General features: G+C 36.4%; 1 protein-coding gene across 5 annotated transcripts in view; it reads right to left on the bottom strand.

The window, feature by feature from the left end:
• The window catches only part of Mycbp2 (MYC binding protein 2), a 290,494-nt gene that overhangs the window by 245,166 nt on the left and 19,780 nt on the right, over positions 1-25,548 (bottom strand). For all 5 annotated transcript variants that reach the window (XM_076872632.2, XM_076872633.2, XM_076872636.2 and 2 more), the window contains exon 2: positions 11,648-11,723. In XM_076872632.2, coding sequence (XP_076728747.2) covers positions 11,648-11,723 — 76 coding nt within the window. The remainder of the gene's footprint in view (positions 1-11,647; positions 11,724-25,548) is intronic.

Raw genomic sequence — 25,548 nt, 5'->3', positions numbered from 1 at the left:
TAAATGCAACAACATATTGGTTCTTCGAAAAGTTAAACAAAATTGATAAACCCTTCACAAACAAACAAAAGAGAGATAAGACCAAAATTAGAGATGAAAAAGGAAGTATCACCAGACACTTCTAAAATCCAGATCATCATTAGATATTATTTTGAAAATTTATACTCTGATAAACTGGAAAATCTAGAAGATGTCAACAAATTTCTAGATATATATGACTTGCCCAATTTGAAACAGGAAGATACAATAGACAATATCACAAATAAAATTGAATCAACAATTAAAAACCTTCCAAAAAAGAAAAGTTCAACACCAGAAGGATTCTCGGCAGAACCCTACTACACCTTTAGAGAGCACAGTCTTGTTCAAATTATTCCATGAAATAGAAAGGGAAAAACTACTCTCAAATACATTCAACAAAGCTGGTATAATCCTGATACAAAACCAGACAAATACAGATCAACATCTCTGATAAACATAGATGCAAAAATCCTTAATAAAATATTAGCAAACCACATTCAAAGACACATCAAGAAGATACTACATCATCATCAAATGGGTTTCATCCCAGGGATATAAGTTTGGTATACACAAATCAATAAATGTAATTCACCATATATATATGCAACACCCTGGGAACTAAGCCTTTAACACCTGCGTCTTTGCAGGGCATTTAAGTATCTAAGCTATAGCAGTAGCTAAGCAATTAGGAAGAAACCAAAGTTGAAAGACATACTACCTGATTTCCAGACATATTATATAAAGACAAACCTAGCTCAACTAAACAAATCACATTCAAGAAAATGACACAAACAAATATGGCAAACTGATTTTTTATAAAAATGCCAATACAATTCACTGGAAACTTTAACAAATGGTGCTGAATCAACTGAATATCAATGTGAAGGGGAAAAAAATGAACATGAACACTTAGAGCCAAAATTAACTTGAGATAGACCACAAACCTAAGTATATTAGATAAAACTATAAATTCTCCATGAGCAATGTAAAGAAGAAAATCTTTATCTTAGGATAGACAAAGATTTCTTAGGACACAAAATACAGGGATTATAATAAGGGAGAAAAATATCAACTAATTGGATTTATAAAACTTTTATTTTTCTCAAGTACTATAAGGAAAGAAAAAAGCAAATCAGAACAGGTTTTGGAATACAGATATCTGACAAAGTACTTGTATCTATGATATATAATTCTGACAATTTTACAAGAAGACAATTATAAAAGGAGAAGCAAGATCTCAACAGATATTTCACAAATAGCCAAGCATATGAAGAGATGTTCATGTCATTAGTCATTAAAGAAAAGCTAAAACCACAGTGAGAAACCCCTATATGCCAATTATAATTACTAAGATCTTAAAATCTATTACCATGTTTTTGCAAAACTGTGAAGCCACTGGATTTGTCATATACTGCTTTGAGATTGTAAAATGAACCACCATTTTGGAATGATTTTTCAGTTTCCTTTTTTTTCCCCAGTACTAGGGATTGAACCCAAGGGAACCAGACTATTGTTCTATATCTCCAGACCTCCCTGCTTTTTTAAAATTTTGAGATAGAGTCCCCTGAGTTTGCAAGGCTCACCTTGAACTTGTGATGTTCTTGCCTCAGCCTCCTGAGTGGCAGGGATTACAGACGTGTGCCACCATACTCAGCAGTTTTTCAGTTTCTCAAAGAACTACATTTACCATGCTACCTGTGAGGAAAGAACTAACACTGCAGGTTTGGTTGCTTAGTCCTGTATTTTTCTAAGAAAACTGTGACTGACTCTTGGCCAACCTTTGGGAATGTGGATGTTTTAACTTTTTTTATGGTAGTGATAGATGATTTTGTTATAAACACCTAGAGCAATGGAACATAACTCCCGGCCTGTCAGACTGCTTTGCACAAACATCAAAACTGATGATGAAACCTAAGTTTCACTTGCCATGGCTGCCTGCTTAGCAGAATGCGTCTAAGGGACAAAACCCACAAAAGTCTGAGTTCTTAAGACTCAACTATGCTTCCACACATTTCACTGTAGTTCACTGCCAGAGCAAAAGCATATTCTACATGCCCAGACAAGAACCAACTAGGAAGCTTGTGCCATAACTCCTTAGACATCAATACATATCTTTTTTTCTAATGGCTATGTTGTAATAAAACTTAGCTATGAGTATAAATTGCTTCTGAGTGTTATGAATCCTTCTTGCAAATCCTCAAAAGAAATTCCATCTAAATATTCCACTCCTGGTAATCATCTAAAAAAAATAAAAACACATATCCACACTAAGACTAGTTCATAAAGGTTCATAGCAACTTTGCAATAGCCAAAAACTAGAAACACCACCAAAATGTCCAACAATAGGTGACTGGATCAACAAAATGTGATATAACCACAGAATGAGATACTAGTAAGCAAAACAAAAAGAAATGAACCACTGACATAGGCAATAATGTAAACACAAATACTGTATTTATGGAAAGAAGTCATATAAAAAAGGGAACAATTGTATAATCACATTTATATTAAATTCTTGAAAATGGGAACTAATCTACAGTGACAGAAAATGTATCTGTGGTTGTTAGAGCCAGGGTTGCAGAAAGGAATGGAATGCAGCAGAGCATGAGAAAATCCTTGAAGATGATGGAAATGTTCTGAAGCTTGACTGGTATAGTTTTTGCATTTATGTTAATTTTCAAAACTGTGTACTTTAAATACCTGTCTCAAGCTCTGCTGTTAAGAAACCTAACCTAACATATAAATACATTTGTTATCAGGATGGTGAGGAAGCTTCCTGTGTTATTCATTTCATTTCTCTTGTAAGAAAGTGAAGACAGACAGCTGCACTGACCCTCTGGGAGCCCAGGCAGGCCCAGGCCAGCCCTGCCAACCCCACAGAGCCCACACTGAGTCCAGGGACAGCCCACAGCCACAATGCTGCATGCCACAGAGCTGCATTTCTGAAAACATTGCCCAACACCACCACCTAGGCGCCCTCTCAACCCAAAACTTCATCACTGAAAGCAGCCATCGTGGGGCACCTTCGTTGCCATTTTTAGTTGAGGCAACTCTTCAGCTTGGAACACCGGCTAGGCAGGTACAATAGTCCCCAACTCCTCCCTTCCCCTACAGTCGCTAACTCAGTGACTGCCCAATACAAAACAACTCTCCAAGACAGGTACACAGCACCCAGAGCACAACCCACAAGAACTCCACAGAGAAAGATTCCCGATTAGGAAGTAGAAAGGGAGAGGGTGAGTGAGATATAATTTAGAGACTAAATTAGAGACCAGGAACTGTGAGGCCTACAGATGATTTAAAAAAAAAAAAAAAAAAAAACAGGCGTCCACATCACAGGAGCAGGCCCCAAAGGAAATCCTTGGGATATATGATGCAGTATGTTCAGAGATGCAGCTCTGTGGCATGCAGCATTGTGGCTGTAGGCTGTCTCTGGACCCAGTGGGGTCTCCATTCAGGGGCCAATGGTGCCATAACCCACTTCCAGGTGCCCTGTACCCAAGACCAATCCTCCCACCCTGGTAACCTTCACCATCCTGAGGGTGGAGATATCAGCAAACAACAAACAACCCAACCTGTTGGATGAGAAGAGAAGGAAAGATACTGATCTCTGAACAAAACAATCCTGGTTTCTTCCTTCAACATTGTGTTTTGTTTTTTTCTCGCTCTCTCTTCTCCCACCCTCACATCCCCAACATTTGTGAAACCGGATACTGAGGACTGGGATGTCTGAATGGGATATTACAATTGTTTTGTTTATTCTTTTATCTCCGATTTTTACATTTTTTTGTTTTTCTTAATATTTATGTGTTTCTTTTATGTACTCTAATATCTTCCCACTTACTTGTCTCCCCAAAATCACCTCCTCTCTCTTCTCCTGCTACTAACCATCTTCTTTAGATTCTTCTTTCACATTTCCTAAGATCCAATAACTCCATATCCTCACCTCCTACCCTCAACATCTCATCCTACAGATCACCCCCTGTTCTTTGTCCACCATCAGAAACTACAAAACCTTTTGCAAACCTACTGTTTATATTGTAGATAATAACTGAACTCACCATTTCCGTATATTGTGACAAAATTGTAAATGTCTTAATAGCAACTATTTGGTTTAAGGTTGTATATTGTTAGTACTGGGATCTGTTAACATTATTCTTCCCCTCAAAGGAGAAGTATTAGAATACTGAAAGGGCTATAGGCCTATAGGGTAAAAACAGTAACGTCTTTGATTCACAGTGCTACAAGGGAAGACACTGGAACAACATGAATAAAAACAAGGGAAAAAAGTATCCCAAACAAATCAAGACACTACATTACTAGAATCCATGGATAGACAACGGAAGAAATGACAGAGAAGGAGTTCAGGAGGTACATAATTAAAATATTCTGTGAATTAAAGGATGATATAAGAGAACAAATATAGGCAGCAAAAGATCATTTCGATAAAGAGGTACATAAGCAAACACAGAAAGCAAAAGATTATTTCAATAAGGAGATAGAGGTTCTAAAAAAAAAAAAAAAAAAGCAAAAATCGAAATCAAAGAAACAATACACCAAATTAATGGCTCAATAGAAAGTATCACCAACAGATTAGACCACTCGGAAGACAGGATCCCAGACAATAAACACAAAATATATAATCTTGAAAAGAATGTAGAACACACAGTGAAGATGATAAGAAACCATGAGTAGAACATTCAAGAAATATGGGATAACATAAAAAGAACAAATGGGATAGAGGAAGGCATAGAGTTCCAAACCAAAGGAATAAACAATGAAATAATATGAAAAATGTTTCCAAACATAAAGAATAAATTGGAAAACCAAGAGGCTTACAAGGACACCAAATGTACAAAATCACAACAGATCCATACCAAGGCACATTATAATGAAAATGCCTAGCATACAGAATAAGGAGAGAGCCTTAAAGGCCACAAGAGAAAGGAAACAAATTACATATAGGGGGCAACCAATTAAGTAAGATACCTGCAGATTTTTCAACCCAGACCCTGAAAGCTAAAAAAAGATCCTGAAACAACATATACCAAGCTCTAAAAGAAAATAGATGTCAACCAAGAATCTTATATCCAGCAAATTAAGCTTTAGACTCAATAATGAAATAGAAACCTTCCGTGATTAAAAAAAAAAAAAAAGTTAAAAGAATATACAGCTAGAAAGCCTGCACTACAGACCATCCTCAGCCTAATATTCCATGAGGAAGAAATGAAAAACAATAATGAAAATCAGCAGAGGGAGGTATTACACTAAATGAAAAACTAATCAAAGGAGAAACCAAGTCAAGTTAAATACTAAAAATTAACAAATATGATGGCTGGGAATACAAATCATGTCTCAATAATAACCCTGAATGTTAATGGCTAAACTCACCAATCAAAAGACATAGACTGGCAGATTGGATTAATTAAAAAAAAAAAAAACCCGACAATATGCTGCCTCCAAGACTCATCTCATAGGAAACGATCCATAGACGGAAGGGGAAAGGTTGGGGAAAAACATACCACTCATTTGGACTGCAGAAACAAGAAGGGGTTTCCATCCTTATATCAAATAAAGTAAACTTTAAGCCAAAGTTAACAAAACTGGATAAAGAAGAACATTTCATACTGCTCAAGGGAACCACACACATCAACAAGACATAACAATTTCAAAAATATGTGCCCCAAACAATAGATCATCTATGTTCATCAATCAAACTCTTCTCAAGTTCAAGAGTCAAATAGACCACAACACAATAATTTTGGGTGACTTTAACACACCTCTTTCACCACTGGATAGATCTTCCAGGCAAAAGCTGAACAAAGAAACTATAGAATTCAATAATATAATCAATAACTTAAGACTTAACTGACATATAGAGAATATTTCATCCATCAACCAGCAAATACACTTTCTTCTCAGCAGCACATGGATCCTTCTCTAAAATAGACGATATATTATGCCGCAAAGCAACTCTTAGCAAATACAAAAAAAGCAGAGATACTACCCAGCACCTTATGAGATCATAATGGAATGAAATTAGAAATCAATGATAAAATAAAAAATAAAAGCTACTCCAACACCTGGAGATTAAATAATATGCTATTGAATGAAGAGTGGGTTGCAAAAGAGGAGATTTAAAAATTCTTAGAGATAAATTAGACACTGATACAACATATTAAAAATCTCTGGGCCACTATGAAGGCAGTACTAAGAGGAAAGTTCATTGCATGGAATTTATTCCTTAACAGAAGAAAAAGTCAACAACTAAATGACCTAACATTACATTTCAAAGCCCTAGAAAAAGAAAAGCAAATTAACACCAAAATCAGTAGAAAACAGAAAATTATTAAAATCAGAGCTGAAATCAATGAAACTGAAACAAAAAAAAAATTGAAGAAACTGACAAAACAAAAAGTTGGTTCTTTGAAAAAATAAATAAAATTGATAAATCTTTAGTCAAGAAAGCAAAGATAAAGAGAGAGAAAACTTAAATTACTAACTTCCATGATGAAAAAGGAAATATCCCAACAGACACAACAGAAACACAGAAGATAATTAGAAATTATTTTGAAAACTTGTACTCCAATAAAATACAAAATTTCAAAGGCATTGACAAATTTCTAGAGTCATATGATTTGCCCAAATTGAATCAGGATGATATGCAGAATTTAAACAGATCAATTTCAAGCAACAAAATAGAAGACACCATCAGAAGCCTACCAACCAAGAAAAGCAGAGGACTGGATGGATACATAGGAGAGTTCTACAAGACCTTTAAAGAAGAACTAATACCAATACTCTTCAATTTATTTCAGGAAATAGAAAAAGAGGCAGCACTACCAAACTCATTTTATGGGACCAATATCATCCTGATTCCAAAACCAGGCAAAGACACATCAAAAAAAAGAAAACTTCACACCAATGTCTCCAATGAACATGGATGCAAAACTTCTAAATAAAATTCTGGCAAATCGAATACAAAAACATATCAAAAAGATAGTACACCACTATCAAGTAGGGTTCATTCCAGGGATGCACGGTTGGTTCAACATACAGAAATCAATAAATGTAACTCATCACATCAATAGACTTAAAGGAAAGAACCATATGATGATCAATAGATAAGATTTTGACAAAATATAGCACCCCTTCATGTTCAAAACACTAGAAAAACCAGGGAAACGGGAATATATCTCATTATTGTAAAAGCTATCTATGCTAAGCCCCAGGCCAACAACATTCTAAATGGAGAAAAATTGAAATCATTCCCCCTAAAAAACTGGAACAAGACAAGGATGCCCTCTTTCACCACTTCTATTTAACACAGTTCTTGAAACACTGACCAGAGCAATTAGATGAAAGAAATTAAAGGGATACGGATAGGTAAAGGAGAACTCAAATTTACACTATTTGCCAACGATACAATTCTATACCTAGAAGACCCAAAAAAAATTCCCCAGTAAACTTCTAGAACTAGTAAATAAATTCAGCAAAGTAGCAGGATACAAAATCAACACCCATAGAAAAGCATTTCTGTATATCAGTGACAAATCCTCTGAAAGAGAAACAAGGAAAACTACCCCATTTACAACAGCATAAAGAAAATAAACTACTTGGGAATCAACTTAATGAAAGAAGTGAAAGACCTCTACAATGAAATCTATAGAATGCTAAAAAAAGAAATTAAAGACCTTAGAAGATGGAAAGATCTACCTTGTTCTTAGATAGGCAGAATTAACATTGTCAAAATGACCGTTCTACCTAAAGCACTATACAGATTTAATGCAATCCCAACCAAAATCCAATGACATTCCTCACAGAAATACAAAAAGCAGTCATGAAAGTCATCTGGAAAAATAAGAGACCCAGAATAGTTAAAGCAATCCTTAGCAAGAAGAGTGAAGCAGGTGGCATCACTATACCAGACCTTAATCTATACTACAAAGCAATATTAATAAAAACAGCATGGTATTGGCACCAAAACACACTAGTAAACCAATGGTACAGAATAGAGGACATAGAAACAAATCCACATAAATGAATCTCATATTAGACAAAGGAGCCAAAAACATATATTAAAGAAGAGATATCCTCTTTAACAAACGGTGCTGGGAAAACTTAAAATCCATATACAACAAAATGAAATTAGTCCCCTAACTTTCACCACATTCAAAACTCAAAAAATGTATCAAGGACCTAGGAATTAAACCAGAGACCTTGCACCTAATACAAGTAGGCCCAAATCTTCATCATGATTAGCCCCTGATTTCCTTAATAAGACTCCTATAGTACAAGAATTAAAATCAAGAATCAATAAATGGGATGGATTCAAACAGAAAAACTTCTTCTCAGCAAAAGAAACAATCAGTGAAGTGAATAGAGAGCCTACAGAATGGAAGCAAATTTTTACCACACGCACATCAGAAAGAGCACAAAGAACTCAAAAATCTTAGCACAAAATAAATAAATGAATGAATGAATAAATAGCCCAATCAATAAATGGGCCGAGAAACTGAACAGACACTTCTCAGGACATATAATCAATCAACAAATACCTGAAAAAATGTTCAACATCTCTAGCAATTAACGAAATTCAAATCAAAACCACTCTACGATTTCATCTCACTCCAGTCAGAATGGCAGCTATTAAGAATACCAACAACAACAAGTATTGGCGAGGATGTGGAGAAAAAGACACACTCACACATTGGTGGTGGGACTGCAAATTGGTGCAGTATGAAGATTCCTTGGAAAACTAGAAATGCAACCACCATCTGATGCAGCTATCACACTCTTTGGTTTATACCCAAAGGACTTAAAAACAGCATACTACAGGGACACAGCCACATCAATGTTTATAGCAGCATGATACACAATATCTAAATTGTGGAACCAACCTAGATATCTTTCAGTAGATTAATGGATAAAGAAAACGTGGTATATATACACAATGGAATATTACTCAGAATTAAAAGAGAATAAAATCAAGATAAATGAATATCATGGTAAGTGAAGTAAGCCAAATCCAAAAAAAAAAAAAAAAATGCCAAATGTTTTCTCTGATATAAGGATGCTGATTCGTATTAGAGATGCGGGTGGGTGGCAACATGTGAGGAATAGATGAACTGTAGATAGGGCAAAGGGGAGAAAGGGGAAGGGAGGAGGCATGGGGACAGGAAAGACGTGGCATGAGATGGACACCATTACCCTAAGTACATGTATGAAAACACAAATGGTGTGACTCTACTTTGTGTACAACCAGAGACATGAAAAACTGTGCTCTATTTGTGTAATATAAATTGAACTGCATTCTGCTGTCGTATATAACAAATTAGAACAAATAAAATAAAATAACTTAAAAAATAAAGAAAGTGAAGACATACTGGAACATAGAATTTACCAGAGGTTTAAAGAAAATGGGAAACATATCAATCACAGTAAAAAATGGAAGAACTATTTTATAAAAAGCAATAAAATAGTCTGGACATGAAAGATCCATTTGAGATTGGTGATCATCAATGTCTAATATTATCTATTTAGTCTTGAATTCCCTTCAGCAGAACACGGATCTTCAGTGAAAGACAAAATATTGGATTTGTATAGGATTGAATTTTGTCAGCTAAGTGCAAGAAATATACAAGAGGGGTATGGTGGGTAAAATAATGGCCTTCAAAAATATCAACACCCTAATACCCAGAACCTGTGAATATGACACATTACATAGAAAAAGGAACTCTACAGATATGACTAAAGAGTTTGTGATTAAGGATCTCTCTAGTAAGGAGATTATTCAAATTTTACATATGCTTGTAGTGATCAGGAAATGCTTCTTAGCATTTTTGTATCCAAATACCTAGCCCAATGTTTGCACATAGTGCACAATTAATGTTTGAAGAATAAATGAATGAATTTATTTATATCACTCTTATTAAAAGCTACTCTTAAAAAAGATCCAACACTGAGGACAAGAAAAGCAACTTCAATTACTACAGGCACAAAAGTAGTTAGAGGGGATAAAACACCTTGATTTCCCATTTCTTCCTTCCCACTGTAGGAAAATTACCAAATGAAACCTTGAAAGAAAAAATTGTTAAAGATTGCTACTCTCTGACTTTGCACACAATAAAAAGTGGAAAAGGAGTAGAAGCTGGAATCTGAATGATGTGTATTTGTTAGAGTTTTTATATATTAAGAAAGCTCTTTACCTCTCTCTTCTATTCCAAAACCAGAGGTAATGAGAGGTAATACAACTGAACACCTATTACATATCTGCCTTCCCCCATTCCACATGGTATACTCACTATGGTTGTCACAGGCTTACAAACTTAACTTAGTCTAACCAAAGTACCCCATCTCCCTGATCAAAATGAGTGATGGGTTCAATCAAAACTCCTACCAGACTTTCTGCTAGCAGTAAAAGAAATGTTTCTTAATAAAAGAAAATTAAGCTGGAGCTGCCAGCAGCTTTAGCCTCCAGCCACCAGCATAGGCACACAACAGAGGAAAGCATAGACAAGAGAAGAAGACACAGATTTGATGACATTATTTTCTGCATCCAGCTGTGTTTTCAAATAGAGAAACCAAATAGATCCCATCCCCCACCGTTATTTTAATGGATTTACTACTTCAAAGTAGACTTTGTTCAATTATAATAGCAAGAACACTAATTTTAAAAAGCAGGAAACACTTGCCTCCAGAACTTAAATACATTATGCAGACCCAGCTAAACTACTATTTATCTAACTCAATATGAACTATTCAGTAAACCATAGTTACAACTCTTCTTTTCCTCTTGTCTAGTTTTCTTAGTAGAACTATTTAATAGAAAACAGTCTAAAAAATAGAAAGTTGGCTCTGGACAGACTTTATAGACAAGATTTCTCTATCAGATGGAAAAAAATAGATTTCTAGTCTCTAAGGTTCCCCCTAAAACAAATATCCACATTGCCTCTTCTTTTGCACAACTATCACCAGTCAAAAGCCAGAACAATATAGACACATCCAGAGTCTTCTTAATTCATGTCAAGAAGGGCATAATATAATGAATCCAAATCCAAGGCCCAACTCACAAACCAAAATTTACTATTTCAAATACATGTAGTCAAAGTGAAAAATAGAGAAGAGCTACGAATATGTTCCCCAAAGAACGGATTAAGTAATGAGAATAGGCTGGGCATGGTGGGCGCACTCCTGTAATCCCAGTGGCTAGGGAGGCTGAGACAGGAGGATCACAGGTTCAAAGCCAGCTTCAGCAACAGTGAGGTGCTAAGCAACTCAGTGAGATCCTGTCTCTAAATAAAATACAAAATATTACTGGGAATGTGGTTCAGTGGTCGAGTGCCCCTGAGTTCAATCCCCAGTATCGTAAAAAAAAGAGAATAAATAATAAATATTTTTCCACACCCAGATATTAATAACTTTCAGTCTACTGGTAAAGAAACAGCCTAAACTAAAGATGAAGGTAAAAGCAGAACCAAATTATAAAAAGTTTTTACAAAATTATTTCAGCACATAGAAGCAGAATGTTTTGCTAATTATACTCACATTTTTTAAATCCTGTCATTTTTATTCAAATTATTATATGAAAAAGTCCTCATTCCCCATAAATTACCAGCAACTTTACCTTGCTTCTTGTTTTCACTTTTGATTTGCTTTTCTGTTTTCTTTTCAATTTCTTCTTATTTAAAATTTTCTTATTCCTAAAAATTAAAAAAGTGGACAAAATAATTATGAACATTCATATAAGGATATACAAAGCTATTAAAAATAGGTATCACCAAAACAGACATTTGAATATTTCTCTTACAAACTTTCCATGAAACAGGATACTCTGCATATACATTAAGATACTATCAAATAAATAGCTATTGAGCTGTCTGCAATACTGGACAGCTAGGAAATACATTAAATAATAAATAATTATAAAATTTGAATTCTGCAAAAACAAATTTTACAAAAAGTAAAACATGAAAAAGGTATCAAATCAAGCTTTTTAGAACTTTATTAAACAGTGGGGATTGCTAATAAACATCAGTCACGTCCCCCCGCCGCCAAAAAAAAAAAAAAAACTGCTTTCTCTGGGAATGAGTTACATACACTGCAGCAAGAAGAAAAAAAAAACTCAAGTCACTTTTTACTGAATTAATATACGAAAAATCCTGAACTCATACACTTGTATATCCAGCAATGAGTTTTTCATTACCTCACATCCTTAAGACTAAAATATTTTTTTGAGAAAAAGGAGGTCTCTGAGTGACTCTAAGAAAGCAGGGGGGAAAGGTGATAAGAATAAGGATTACAGTGGAAGAAACAAGAGGCAAGGCAAACAAACATTTTATTCATTTCACTTAATATTTTTATTTTCAACACACTTAGATGCACACTACTAAGTAGTGAAGATACAAAATGAAAAAGACAGTTCTTGCCCTGGAGGAGTTCAAAGACTTGAATAGAAAGCACAGTATAATAATCTAGCAAGAGGATACAATAGCTATTAGATAAAAAGAGAAGGGGTTAGGAGTGGTGAAGGGGTAAGGATAGAACAACTACAAGAAGACAGGGAGATGGGGAGGAGAGGAAAATTCAAGATGACTAAAGAAGTCCAGTCCTTAGACCTGATAACTGGTAGAAGCAATGACAGAAAAAGAGTTTTAAGCCTAGGTCATTTGTGGGTAGGGAAAGTCCATTTTGAAGACATTTGAATTTAAGATACTAAAATGTCAAGACAGACAAGAGCAACCAGCATAAGAAAATTTTATCCTTAACAATTCCTCAGGCTTCTCTCTTCCAATCAAAATAATCACAAAATCTTGTCAATTATATCTTTTAATAGTTCTTGATTCTGTCCACAGCATCTCTACTGTGGTAACTAATAATATAGTTATCACCATCTTTTGCCTGAACCACTGACAAACCTTCTTAACTTACTTCTGCACATATATATTTATCCCCCCTTCAATCCATTCTTCACACAGGAACTAGGTAAGCTTTTAAAATCACAAGTCTTAAGTGAGAACTTCCCTCCATTTAAAACTCAGTATCTTCTCAATTCTCTTAACATAAAATCTAAAAGCATTGGCACTGATTAAAGTATCTTCCAGTAACCAATCTTGGCCCACCTCTCCAGTTTCACTCCACATTCCTCTCTAACTTGTTCAACATCCTCCAGCTACAATGACATTTCTTCAGTTGTCTGAACCTATTGAGCTCCTATGGTACTTTCACAAAAGCTTCCCCTTTGCCTGAAATTTTCTTCCACATCTCCTGTTATCCACTACTTATCTTTGAATCCCCAGCCTAAGTGTCACTTACTCAGGAAAGTATTTCTAACTCCTTAGACTGGGTAACGTTCCCTAACACGCACATTCAATTCATTTTTCATTTTTGTTTGAAAATTTTTTATAATTTATCTCATAACCTATAATTGTAATTTTATTTGAGATTATGATTTAATGCATCATTCCCTCACCAAACCATGAGCTCCAACAATACAGAGGCCATGTGCATCTTGTTCACTGCCTATCCTCTTTGTCCAGAAATATACCTGGAATACAGTACTCAATGGTATTTTGAGAGAAAGAGAAAATAAAAGGGAAGGAAAAAGAAGAGGGTTAAAATGAGAAAATTCAGAGAAATAGAATAAACCTTACTTCTAAACAAGCATTAGTCAGAGAGCAAACTAAGAAGAGGATTAAGATTAGATTTATAGAGATCCAACATGGCGGCGGGTGGGGAGGCAGTGCTTTCAGTACCTCCTCAATAACGGAGTCAGAGAGACGCACTGATACGCTTAGATTCTACCTGCTGAGAAACTTCTAGCAAAATTCCACTGAAGAGAGACCGGCCGGGAATTAGTAGGATTTTTGTAGGTGACAGTTTGCCCCAGACAAGTGAATCTCCGCCACGCGGCGCAGAGGTCCAGATCCGCCAGCCGCCGCCCACGCGATCCGGCGACCGGCAGGGGTGGCCGCGGCCCACGCAACCCAGCGACCTGCCTCGGAGACGCAGCTCAGCAGGAGTGGCGCAGGGACTCTAGGAAGAGGTCTTTAGCCAAGCCTTCATGAAATAGCGAACCGGGAACTGAAACCATCCAAGATTGGGTCAGACCAGAGAGAGACCAGTCCCACCCCTCCCTTCGGATACTCCAGCAAGGAGCCTGGGGCCCGCCATAGCAGAGAGGTGACGTCACCGGAGGTCGGCAGACGGAATTCCTTCCCAGCGGAATCCACTTTAGCAGGTGTGTGACTCCGACCCCCACCAGATAAGAACAGCCGGGAAACCTCGGGAATCTCTCCAGGGACGTGACTGTAGGGGCCTAGGGATCCCGACCCCCAACTCCCCCTACCGCCAGCGGCTTGGGCGTGACTGTAGGGACGAAGGGAAACAGAGAAGACTCCCCACCCCCAACTCCCCCGACAGCCAATGGAGTGGGCATGACTATAGGGGCAAAGGGAAGCAGAGGGCACTCCCGACCCCCAACACCTCCTACCGCCAGCGAAGTGGATGTGAAGGTAGGGGCCGAGGGAAGCAGAGGGGATTCCCCATCCCCAACTACCCTTACCACCAGCAGCGACACCCAAGGTCTTAGCTGCCAGTTTCCGGGGGCGTGCCCACCAAAGGGATCCAGAAAAAGTAAACTGTTGGTTCCTAGATCACCGCTCCACAGCACTGGGATTTAGATGAATGACAGAGAGAGTGCTCAGTTGTTCAGGAAATAGGGCACGCGGTGGGACTGCAAGTGTAACCAGATCCTTGGGGAACTGCCTCCAGTGAACAGGACCCGGCTGGCTGGCAGGAGGAAGGGAGTGAGGGGTGGGAGAAGTGAAATGGCACCGGACTAACAGGATTTAGAGACTCCCAGGAGCCGCCTTACAGGGATTGCTGTCGGCACATAGATGGCAGAAGCTCGGCGCGGAGGTCACAGCTCTGCCTACTGGAAGAGAAGAAAACGATCTCTAAGACTTCAATTTCTTTTTTTTTTCTTTTTTCTCTTTTTTCTTTTCTCCCCTTTTCCTTCTTTCTTTCTTTCCCATTTCAACTTTTATTGTTCTTTCCATTCTCCTCTAATCTATCTCTCTCTCTCTCTCCTTCTTTCTTTTAAAGAGCACCTTCCTTCCCTTACCCCCCAACTTTCAACCAAAGCATTACGTCTTCCATTATGTGTAATTGTCTAAATGCAAATAGGTGAATATTTCAAGGCTGTCTATAGGGCTGCTAAATACCTAGCTACTACCAAACACCCTGATCCAATTGCCTGTTAATATCCCCCTTCAGTAGAGCAATCTTCCAAAGTAGCCAAGACATACTAACACTCATACCATCATAGCACCTAACCTAAACATAAAGTCCTAAGAACAAACAACAAATCACTATATGCATACAGAATCCGGAAGCCTTTTATGAATTGAATGAATCAGCTTTAAAGTACAATAAAGCCCAACATTTCTAGGCATAGTCTGCCACCACAAAGGAGAAACCACAGAGATATACAAAACCAAAACAAATTCATAGGAGAAAACAGAAACACAGCAGTTAGAGTTGGAAAGTAACATGAACAACATGAAAAAACAAGGGAAAAAAGGATTACAAACAATGCAGGACAACTTAAATCTACAGGAGAACCTAGAGGCATCAGAAAAATGGACAGAGAAAGAACTCAAGGCATACCTGACTCAGATGGAATGGAATCTTAGAGAAGTCATGAGACAGCAAGTTGAAACAATGAAAGAATACTTGGAAAACAAATTACATAAGCAAATTCAAATTGCAAAGAATGAACTCTACCAGGAGATAGAGATCCTAAAAAAAAAAATCAAAGAGTAATCCTGGAGATGCAGGAAACCATAAACCAAATTAAAAACTCAAACGAGAATATTACAAATAAACTAGATCAAATAGAAGTCAGAACATCAGACAATGAAGACAAAGTTTATCAACTCAAAAAGAATATAGTCGATACAGAAAGGATGTTAAAAAAACACGAGCAATGGAACCAAGAGATATGGGATGTCATAAAAAAACTAAACTGGAGAGTCATTGGGATAGAAGAAGGTATAGAGGTTCAAACCAAGGAATGAACAATCTGTTGAATGAAATAATCTTAGAAAACTTCCCAGATATGAAAGATGAAATCAATTGCCAAATCCTGGAAGCCTATAGGACCCCAAACATACAAAACCATAATAGACCAACTCCAAGACACATAATTATGAAGATATCCAACACACAGAACAAGGAGAGAATATTAAAAGTTATGAGAGAAAGGAGGCAAATTACATTCAGGGATAAAGCAATTAGGTTAACGGCTGATTTTTCATCACAGACGTTGAAAGCGAGAAGATCCTGGAACAACGTATTTCAGATGCTGAAAAATAATAGACTCCAACCAAGAATACTGTATCCAGCAAAATTAAGCTTCATATTTGACAATGAAATTAAAACATTTCATGAAAAACAAAAGTTAAAAGAATTCGCAGCCAGAAAACCAGCACTGCAAGGCATTTTCAGCAAAACACTACAAGAAGAGGAATTCAAAAACAGCACCCAAAACTAACAGTGGGAGGTATCTCAGTAAAGGGGGAGGAAAATAACCAAAGAGGAAAAACTAGCCAAATTAAAATAAATAAATAAATAAGCATGACTGGAAGTACAAACCATATATCAATAGTAACCCTAAATGTTAATGGCTTAAATTCACCAATCAAGAGACATAGGCTAGTAACCTGGATTAAAAAAACAGATCCAACAATATGCTGCCTTCAGGAGACTCATATGATAGGAAAAGACATACACAGGCTGAAGGTGAAAGATTGGGAAAAATCATACCACTCACATGGTCCTCAGAAGCAAGCAGGAGTGGCCATACTCATATAGAATAAAATCAGCTTCAAACCTAAGTTAATCAAAAGGGATAAAGAAGGACACTATATACTGTTACAAGGAACCATTCACCAACAAGACATAACAATTATCAATATGTATGCACCAAACAATGGTGCTGCAATGTTCATAAAACAAACTCTCCTCAAGTTCAAGAGTCAAATAGACGACAACACAATAATTAACGGTGACTTCAATACATCGCTCTCTCCATTGGACAGATCCTCCAGACAAAAGCTGAATAAAGAAACTATAAAACTCAATAACACAATCAATAACCTAGACTTAACCGAAATACATAGAATATATCAACCATCATCAAGTGGATACACGTTCTTCTCAGCAGCACATGGATCCTTCTCAAAGATAGACCATATATTATGCCATAGGGCAACTCTTAGTAAATATAAAGGTGTGGAGATAATACCATGCATCTTATCTGATCATAATGGAATGAAACTGGAAATCAATGATAAAAGAAGGAAGGACAAATCCTGCATCACCTGGAAAATGAACAATATGTTACTGAATGATCAATGGGTTACAGAATACATAAAGGAGGAAATCAAAAAATTCTTAGAGATAAATGAAAATATAGACACAACATATCGGAATCTATGGGACACAATGAAAGCAGTTTTAAGAGGGAAATTCATCGCCTGGAGGTCATTCCTCAAAAAAAGAAAAAACCAACAAATAAATGAGCTCACACTTCATCTCAAAACCCTAGAAAAGGAAGAACAAAACAACAGCAAATGTAGTAGAAGACAAGAAATAATAAAAATCAGAGAGGAAATCAATAAAATTGAAGCCAAAAAAAACCATTGAAAAAATTGATAAAACTAAAAGTTGGTTCTTCGAAAAAATAAATAAGATCGACAGACCCGGGGCTGGGGATGTGGCTCAAGCGGTAGTGCGCTTGCCTGGCATGCGTGCCGCCCTGGTTCAATCCTCAGCACCACATGCAAACAAAGATGTTGTGCCCACCGATAACTAAAAAGTAAATATTAAAAAAAAAAAAATTCTCTCTCTCTCTACCTCTCTATACCTCTCTCTCAATTAAAAAAAAAAAAAAATCGACAGACCCTTAGCCATGCTAACGAAGAGAAGAAGAGAGAGAGAACTCAAATTACGAACATACGGGATGAAAAAGGCAATATCACAACGTACACTACAGAAATAAAGAAGATAATTAGAAATTATTTTGAAACCCTATATTCCAATAAAATAGAAGATAGTGAAGATATCGATAAATTTCTTAAGACATATGATCTGCCCAGATTGAGTCAGGAAGACACACACAATTTAAACAGACCAACAACAAAGGAGGAAATAGAAGAAGCCATCAAAAGACTACCAACCAAGAAAAGCCCTGGACCGGATGGGTATACAGTGGAGTTTTACAAACCTTCAAAGAAGAATTAATACCAATATTTTTCAAGTTATTTCAAGAAATAGAAAAAGAAGGAGCTCTTCCAAATTCATTCTATGAGGTCAACATTACCCTGATCCCGAAACCAGACAAAGACACTTCAAAGAAAGATAACTACAGACCAATATCTCTAATGAACTTAGATGCAAAAATCCTCAATAAAATCCTGGCGAATCGAATACAAAAGCATATCAAAAAAATTGTGCACCATGATCAAGTAGGATTCATCCCTGGGATGCAAGGCTGGTTCAATATACAGAAATCAATAAATGTTATTCACCACATCAATAGACTTAAAGATAAGAACCATATGATCATCTCGATAGATGCAGAAAAAGCATTCGACAAAGTACAGCATCCCTTTATGTTCCAAACACTAGAAAAACTAGGGATAACAGGAACTTACCTCAACATTGTAAAAGTTATATATGCTAAGCCTCAGGCTAGCATCATTCTAAATGGAGAAAAACTGAAGGCATTCCCTCTAAAATCTGGAACAAGACAGGGATGCCCTCTCTCACCACTTCTATTCAATTTAGTTCTTGAAATACTAGCCACAGCAGTTAGACAGACAAAAGAAATTAAAGGCATAAAAATAGGAAAAGAAGAACTTAAATTATCACTATTTGCGGATGATATGATCCTATACCTAGAAGACACAAAAGGGTCTACAAAGAAACTACTGGAGCTAATACATGAATTCAGCAAAGTGGCAGGATATAAAATCAACTCCCATAAATCAAAGGCATTCCTGTATATCAGCAACAAAACTTCTGAAATGGAAATGAGGAAAACCACTCCATTCACAATATCCTCAAAAACAATAAAATACTTGGGAATCAACCTAACAAAAGAGGTGAAAGATTTATACAATGAAAACTACAAAACCCTAAAGAGAGAAATAGAAGAAGATCTTAGAGGATGGAAAAATATACCCTGTTCTTGGATAGGCAGAACTAACATCATCATAATGGCGATACTACCCAAAGTTCTCTATAGGTTTAATGCAATCCCAATCAAAATCCCAACGGCATTTCTTGTAGAAATAGATAAATCAATCATAAAATTCATATGGAAAAACAAAAGACCCAGAATAGCAAAAGCAATTTTAAGCAGGAAGGGTGAATCTGGTGGTATAGCGATACCAGATTTCAAACTGTACTACAGAGCAATAGTAACAAAAACAGCATGGAACTGGTACCAAAACAGGCGAGTGAACCAATGGTACAGAATAGAGCACACAGAGACCAATCCACAAAATTACAATTTTCTTATATTTGATAAAGGGGCTAAAAGCATGCATGGAGGAAGGATAGCATCTTCAACAAATGGTGCTGGGAAAACTGGAAATCCATATGCACCAAAATGAAACTGAATCCCTTTCTCTCGCCATGCACAAAAGTTAACTCAAAATGGATCAAAGAGCTTGATATCAAATCAGAGACTCTGCATCTGATAGAAAAAAAAGTTGGCTCCGATCTACATATTGTGGGGTCGGGCTCCAAATTCCTTAATAGGACACCCATAGCACAAGAATTAATAACAAGAATCAACAAATGGGACTTACTTAAACTAAAAGTTTTTTCTCAGCAAGAGAAACAATAAGAGAGGTAAACAGGGAGCCTACATCATGGGAACAAATTTTTACTCCTCACACTTCAGATAGAGCCCTAATATCCAGAGTATACAAAGAACTCAAAAAATTAGACAATAAGATAACAAATAACCCAATCAACAAATGGGCCAAGGACCTGAACAGACACTTCTCAGAGGAGGACATACAATCAATCAACAAGTACATGAAAAAATGCTCACCATCTCTAGCAGTCAGAGAAATGCAAATCAAAACCACCCTAAGATACCATCTCACTCTAGTAGATTGGCAGCCATTATGAAGTCAAACAACAATAAGTGCTGGCGAGGATGTAGGGGAAATGGGTACACTTGTACATTGCTGGTGGGACTGCAAACTGGTGTGGCCAATTTGGAAAGCAGTATGGAGATTCCTGGGAAAGCTGGGAATGGAACCACCATTTGACCCAGTTATCGCCCTTCTCGGACTATTCCCTGAAGACCTTAAAAGAGCGTACTATAGGGATACTGCCACATCAATGTTCATAGCAGCACAATTCACAATAGCTAGACTGTAGAACTAACCTAGATGCCCTTCAATAGATGAATGGATAAAAAAAAAAAAAATGTGGCATTTATACACCATGGAGTATTACGCAGCACTAAAAAATGACAAAATCATAGAATTTGCAGGGAAATGGATGGCATTAGAGCAGATTATGCTAAGTGAAGCTAGCCAATCCCTTAAAAACAAATGCCAAATATCTTCTTTGATATAAGGAGAACAACTAAGAACAGAGCAGGGAGGAAGAGCATGAGGAAAAGATTAACATTAAACAGAGACGAGTGGTGGGAGGGAAAGGAAGAGAGAAGGGAAATTGCATGGAAATGGAAGGAGACCCTCACTGTTACCCAAAATTACATATAAGAGGTTGTGAGGGGAAAGGGGAAAAAAAAAAAAACAAGGGAGAGAATTGAATTACAGCAGATGGGGTAGAGAGAGAAGATGGGAGGGGAGGGAAGGGGGGATAGTAGGGGATAGGAAAGGTAGCAGAATACAACAGTCCCTAATATGGCATTATGTAAAATGTGGATGTGTAACTGATGTGATTGTGCAATCTGTACTTGGGGTAAAAATGGGAGTTCATAACCCACTTGAATCAAATGTATGAAAGATGATATGTCAAGAGCTTTGTAATGTTTTGAACAACCAATAAAAAAAATTTTTTTTAAATCATTTAATAATTTTATTATCTAGTAATATAAAAAAGATAATATATAATACAAATTTCAAATAAACAATAACAGAATAAACATGAATCATTTAAACAGAAGCCGAAAAAGTTAGTTAATAAAACTCAAAAGCCACTGATGACGAAATACCTCAGTAAACTAGGAACAGAAGAGAATTTACTTAATCAAAGATTATCTACAGAGACTGGGATTGTGGCTCAGCGGTAGAGCGCTTGCCTAGCACAGGCGGGACCCAGGTTCGATCATAAAAATAAAGGCATTGTGTTGTGTCCATCTACACCTAAAAAATAAATATTAAAAAAAAAAGATTATGTACAAAAAAACCCCTACATTTAACACTATACTTAGTTATATTCATTTATGAAAATTAAATACTACCACAAAGTATGAGGAAAATGCAAGTATTTATACTGTTATCACTTCTACTTAACACTGTACTGAAGGTCAGTAAATGAAGCAAAAGAAAAGTCTTAATGGTTGAAAGGTAAAAAATAAGCAAGGCACAGTGGCGCACATCTATAATTCCAGACTCAGGAGACAGAGGCAGGAGAATTATAAATTCAAAGCCAGTCTCCATAACTTAGGGAGGCCCTGAGCAACTTAGTGAGACCCTGTCTCAAAATAACAACAAAAAGACTCAAGATGTGGTTCAGTGGTAAAGCACCTCTGGGTCCAATCCCCAGTATAAAAATAAAAAGAAGAAGAAGGAAAAGTAAAGTATTTTCATTTCATTTGTACATAATTATATTTATAGAAAATATAAAATAATTCACTAATAAAGAATTTATAAGAGAATTATAAAGGTCACTGAAATAAAAAAATCAATTTTTAAAAATCAACCATTTTATTTACTAAAGTTTTTCTATAGAAGCCAGACTTATTCTCCCATGTAATTAATGTAATGATACTTCATTACTATGTTCAGGCATCACTGAATAAATAAGAGGGAACAGTAGTCTGGTTACCATCCAGAAAACTTTTACATACTTAACCTAGCATGCTAATTTGTAGGAAGAAAAGAGATTTTAACAGTTCAAATTGATTTAGGAAACAGATGCAAACAGACTTCCTATATATATAGCTCTGTCTCTGCTATGATTTAGATATGAGGTGTCTCCCAAAAGCTTATGTGATGCAATTCAAGAACATTCAGAGGTGAAATGATTGGGTTAGGAGAGCCTTACTCTAATCAGTAGTCAATCCATTGATAAGTATTAACTGAGAGGTAACCATAGGCAGGTAGACTATGGCTGCAAAAGGTAGGTCACTGGGGGTTTATATTTTGTTCATGGTAGGGAGCTCTCTTTGCTCCCCAGTGACCTGTCCTGAGCTGCTTTCTTCCTACTTCCACCATGATGTTCTTCCTCATCTTGGACCTAAAGCAATGGACTTAGATCTCTAAAATCTTGAGTGCCAAATAAACTTTTCCTCCTCTAAAACTTTTCTTGTTAAGTCTTAGCAGCTAAAAAGCTGACAAAAACACTCTCCACCTTGTCTGAAAGTCTTCACATGGGGAAAAGATATAAATAAAGATACCTTGGCAGTGGCAGAGCAGCAGATGAAAAATGAGAGAGGGGGAATGGGGACAGGATAGTAAATTAGGGGAGAAGTCTCTGAAAAGTTGTGACTATAGACTCTGTTCCATGCAGATTATACTCAAAATACAAATAGCCTAGACAAGCCACAAAAACACAAACCATGAAGCAACTGTAAAACATTCTGAAGACAACATTTCATCCCAGGTCTCAGAAAAACCCCCAGATTATAAGAGCTAACAAATAACTAGGGACAAACTCACAAAAGGTACCATGACTGAGAACAGAAGAAACAAAAAATAGACACAAACAAAACCTCAGATGGTAGAATTTTCAGATGGTTTAAAAGACCACTATGTTTACCAAATTTAAAGAAATAAAATACTAAAATATCTTCAATGAAGAGATTCCATTTGAAAAAGAATCAAACTTCTGGAAGTGAAAAATATAATAACTGAAACTAAAAATTCAATAGATGTATTTTAAAGCATACCAGACACAGCTGAATGGAGAATTTAAAATGTAGGGGGAAAATTTTTTTTCATCTATAATTCTGCCCAGAAAGAAAAAAAGGCTGAAAATATGACTCTAGACTTTTTCAAAGTATGAAACGTCCTACTACTCATCATTCCCCCACCCCAGAAGACAGAGCCCTTACCCTAACCAACTACAACTTACCTCTCATTCACTAGACTCCATATCTCAATCACCAACCTTCAGATTTGCCTAACTACTTATATTCCCTTTCTTTACACTGTATTGCAGTCCGTATCCATCATCAGAATACTGATCTAGAAATAGTTATGTTCTCTAACTATAAAAGCATGCCCACACCATAAAAAAGTTACACGTTTCTAGCCACTTCAACTCCTACTCATCAACTCAGAACAGATTTAACTATCAACTTGATAAAATGTAGACACCATTATGAATGTTTACTTTCCTTTCATCCATCTTGGCATACTCTCTACTAGGACTTCATTAATTATCCCCAGTTTTATTCTTATTCATTCAGTGATTCATTCATAATCTCTCCCTCTCTCCAATTTCTCACGTCTTTCAGCCTACTGGGCAAAAGAATACAGAATTTACAAATGGTCTGGTTCAGATGTAGGCTCTGTCATTTACCAGCTTTGTGATCTTGGGAAAGTTACTTAAACTTTCTGTGTCTCAGTTCTTTCATATGTAAAATAGGATGAAATAGTATTTCTTTCATTGGATGATAAAGCACTTAAAAATTGTACCAAGGAGTGCTTTAAGCCAAATTATATTGTTATATTGGGTATTATGTACTTGTACAAATATGTAACACCAATTCCATCAGTAGGTACAACTACAATGCACCAATCAAAAAAAAAAAGGTGGGAAAAAATCCAAAACAAAAAGACTTATAGTATAAGTATTTTTAGTAAGTGTTAAATAAATTTTATTTATTATTAGTCCCCAAAAAGAAGACTTTGAGTCAATGATTCATGTGCAGTAGCTGTTCTGAGAGATAATTCTTCAGGAAAGGAAAATAACAAGTGAAAGAGCAAAGAGAAGGAAGTCAAGAAAGGTTACATTATAAAACCTTTTATCCAGATGTAAAAGAGCTTGACCCTATTGGACAACTCTCATAAATGGTACAGAAAATGGCTTAGAGTTATCCCAACTGTAGGTGAAAAACATGAAGTATTTACCTATCAATTTTTCATCCATTATTTGTTGAAATCTTCTCTGAAAACACAAACTCTCCAGCATTTCTGGACTGCCCTGCACAGAGATCAAGCATGGCACTTCTCTGACAGAAAGTCACAGATATTTACAGTAAACAGTATAAAGATAAATACCAAAGGGATATAACTATGACACTAAGAACATGTGCTATAGTATCTCTAATACAAAAAATAGTTAATTCTTTATTCCCTTCCCTAAGCTACCACTCTCCTTTCCTTTCCAACATGATTTCTAAATACCCTACTCCCTTCTTCATCTAACCTTACTATACCACTGAAATGTGACTTCTTCAGCATTTTGAAAAAAGAAGGTGAGGGTGAATGGATGTTAGTTCATAAATGATCTCTTAATGCCAACTTTGTGATCAGGCCTCAAACCTCTGTTTAAATGACCTGAAGGAAAAGAGAGTTTGTAAATAACAGTATGTTCATAAAGAACCCTTGAGCATAATGAACATAATGTAGCTGAGACAAGATTGGGAGAACCTAAGCAGCATACTTTTCAAAATACCATCTAGAGGAAGTTTAGCAACAAACTACAGACTGCGATACCAAATGCAATTTAGGTAATATTTGAAACCACAAGACTGAACTAAACAATGAAGAAAATTTAGGACACTGTCAGTTCATTTGTTGTCACTGTGACCAAAGTACTTGACAAGAACAACTTAGAGGAAGAAAAGTTTATTTTAGGTCTTGATTTCAGGTCTCAGTCCATCATCAGTTTACTTCACAGCTCTGGGCATTAGGTTGACGTAAAAAACATGGCAGAAGAGTGCGGCAATGGAAAGCTGCTCAGTACATGGCAGCCATGAAGCAGAGAGAGAAAGAAAGCAAGGATCCAGGGACAAGATATAATTCAAGGCCATGCCTCCAATGACTTCTTCTTGTCACACCCCATCTTGTCACATCTGCCTACAGTAACCACCCCGTAATCCATTCAAATTATTAATCCATCATATGGATCAATCTACTGATTAAGTTACAGTTCTCATAATCTGATCATTTCACCTCTGAACATTCCTGCTTTGTCTCATATATATAAGCTTTTGGGGGATACCTCATATCTAAACTACAAAACACCAAGAATGTACTCCTAAAAAACAAGTTCCTCATTCCTTTGCGTCTACAAGAAAGG

The sequence above is a fragment of the Callospermophilus lateralis genome, chromosome 12 (genome assembly GCF_048772815.1).
Source record: "Callospermophilus lateralis isolate mCalLat2 chromosome 12, mCalLat2.hap1, whole genome shotgun sequence".
Taxonomy (NCBI): domain Eukaryota; kingdom Metazoa; phylum Chordata; class Mammalia; order Rodentia; family Sciuridae; genus Callospermophilus; species Callospermophilus lateralis.
This window is presented reverse-complemented; position numbering and strand designations above follow the sequence as displayed.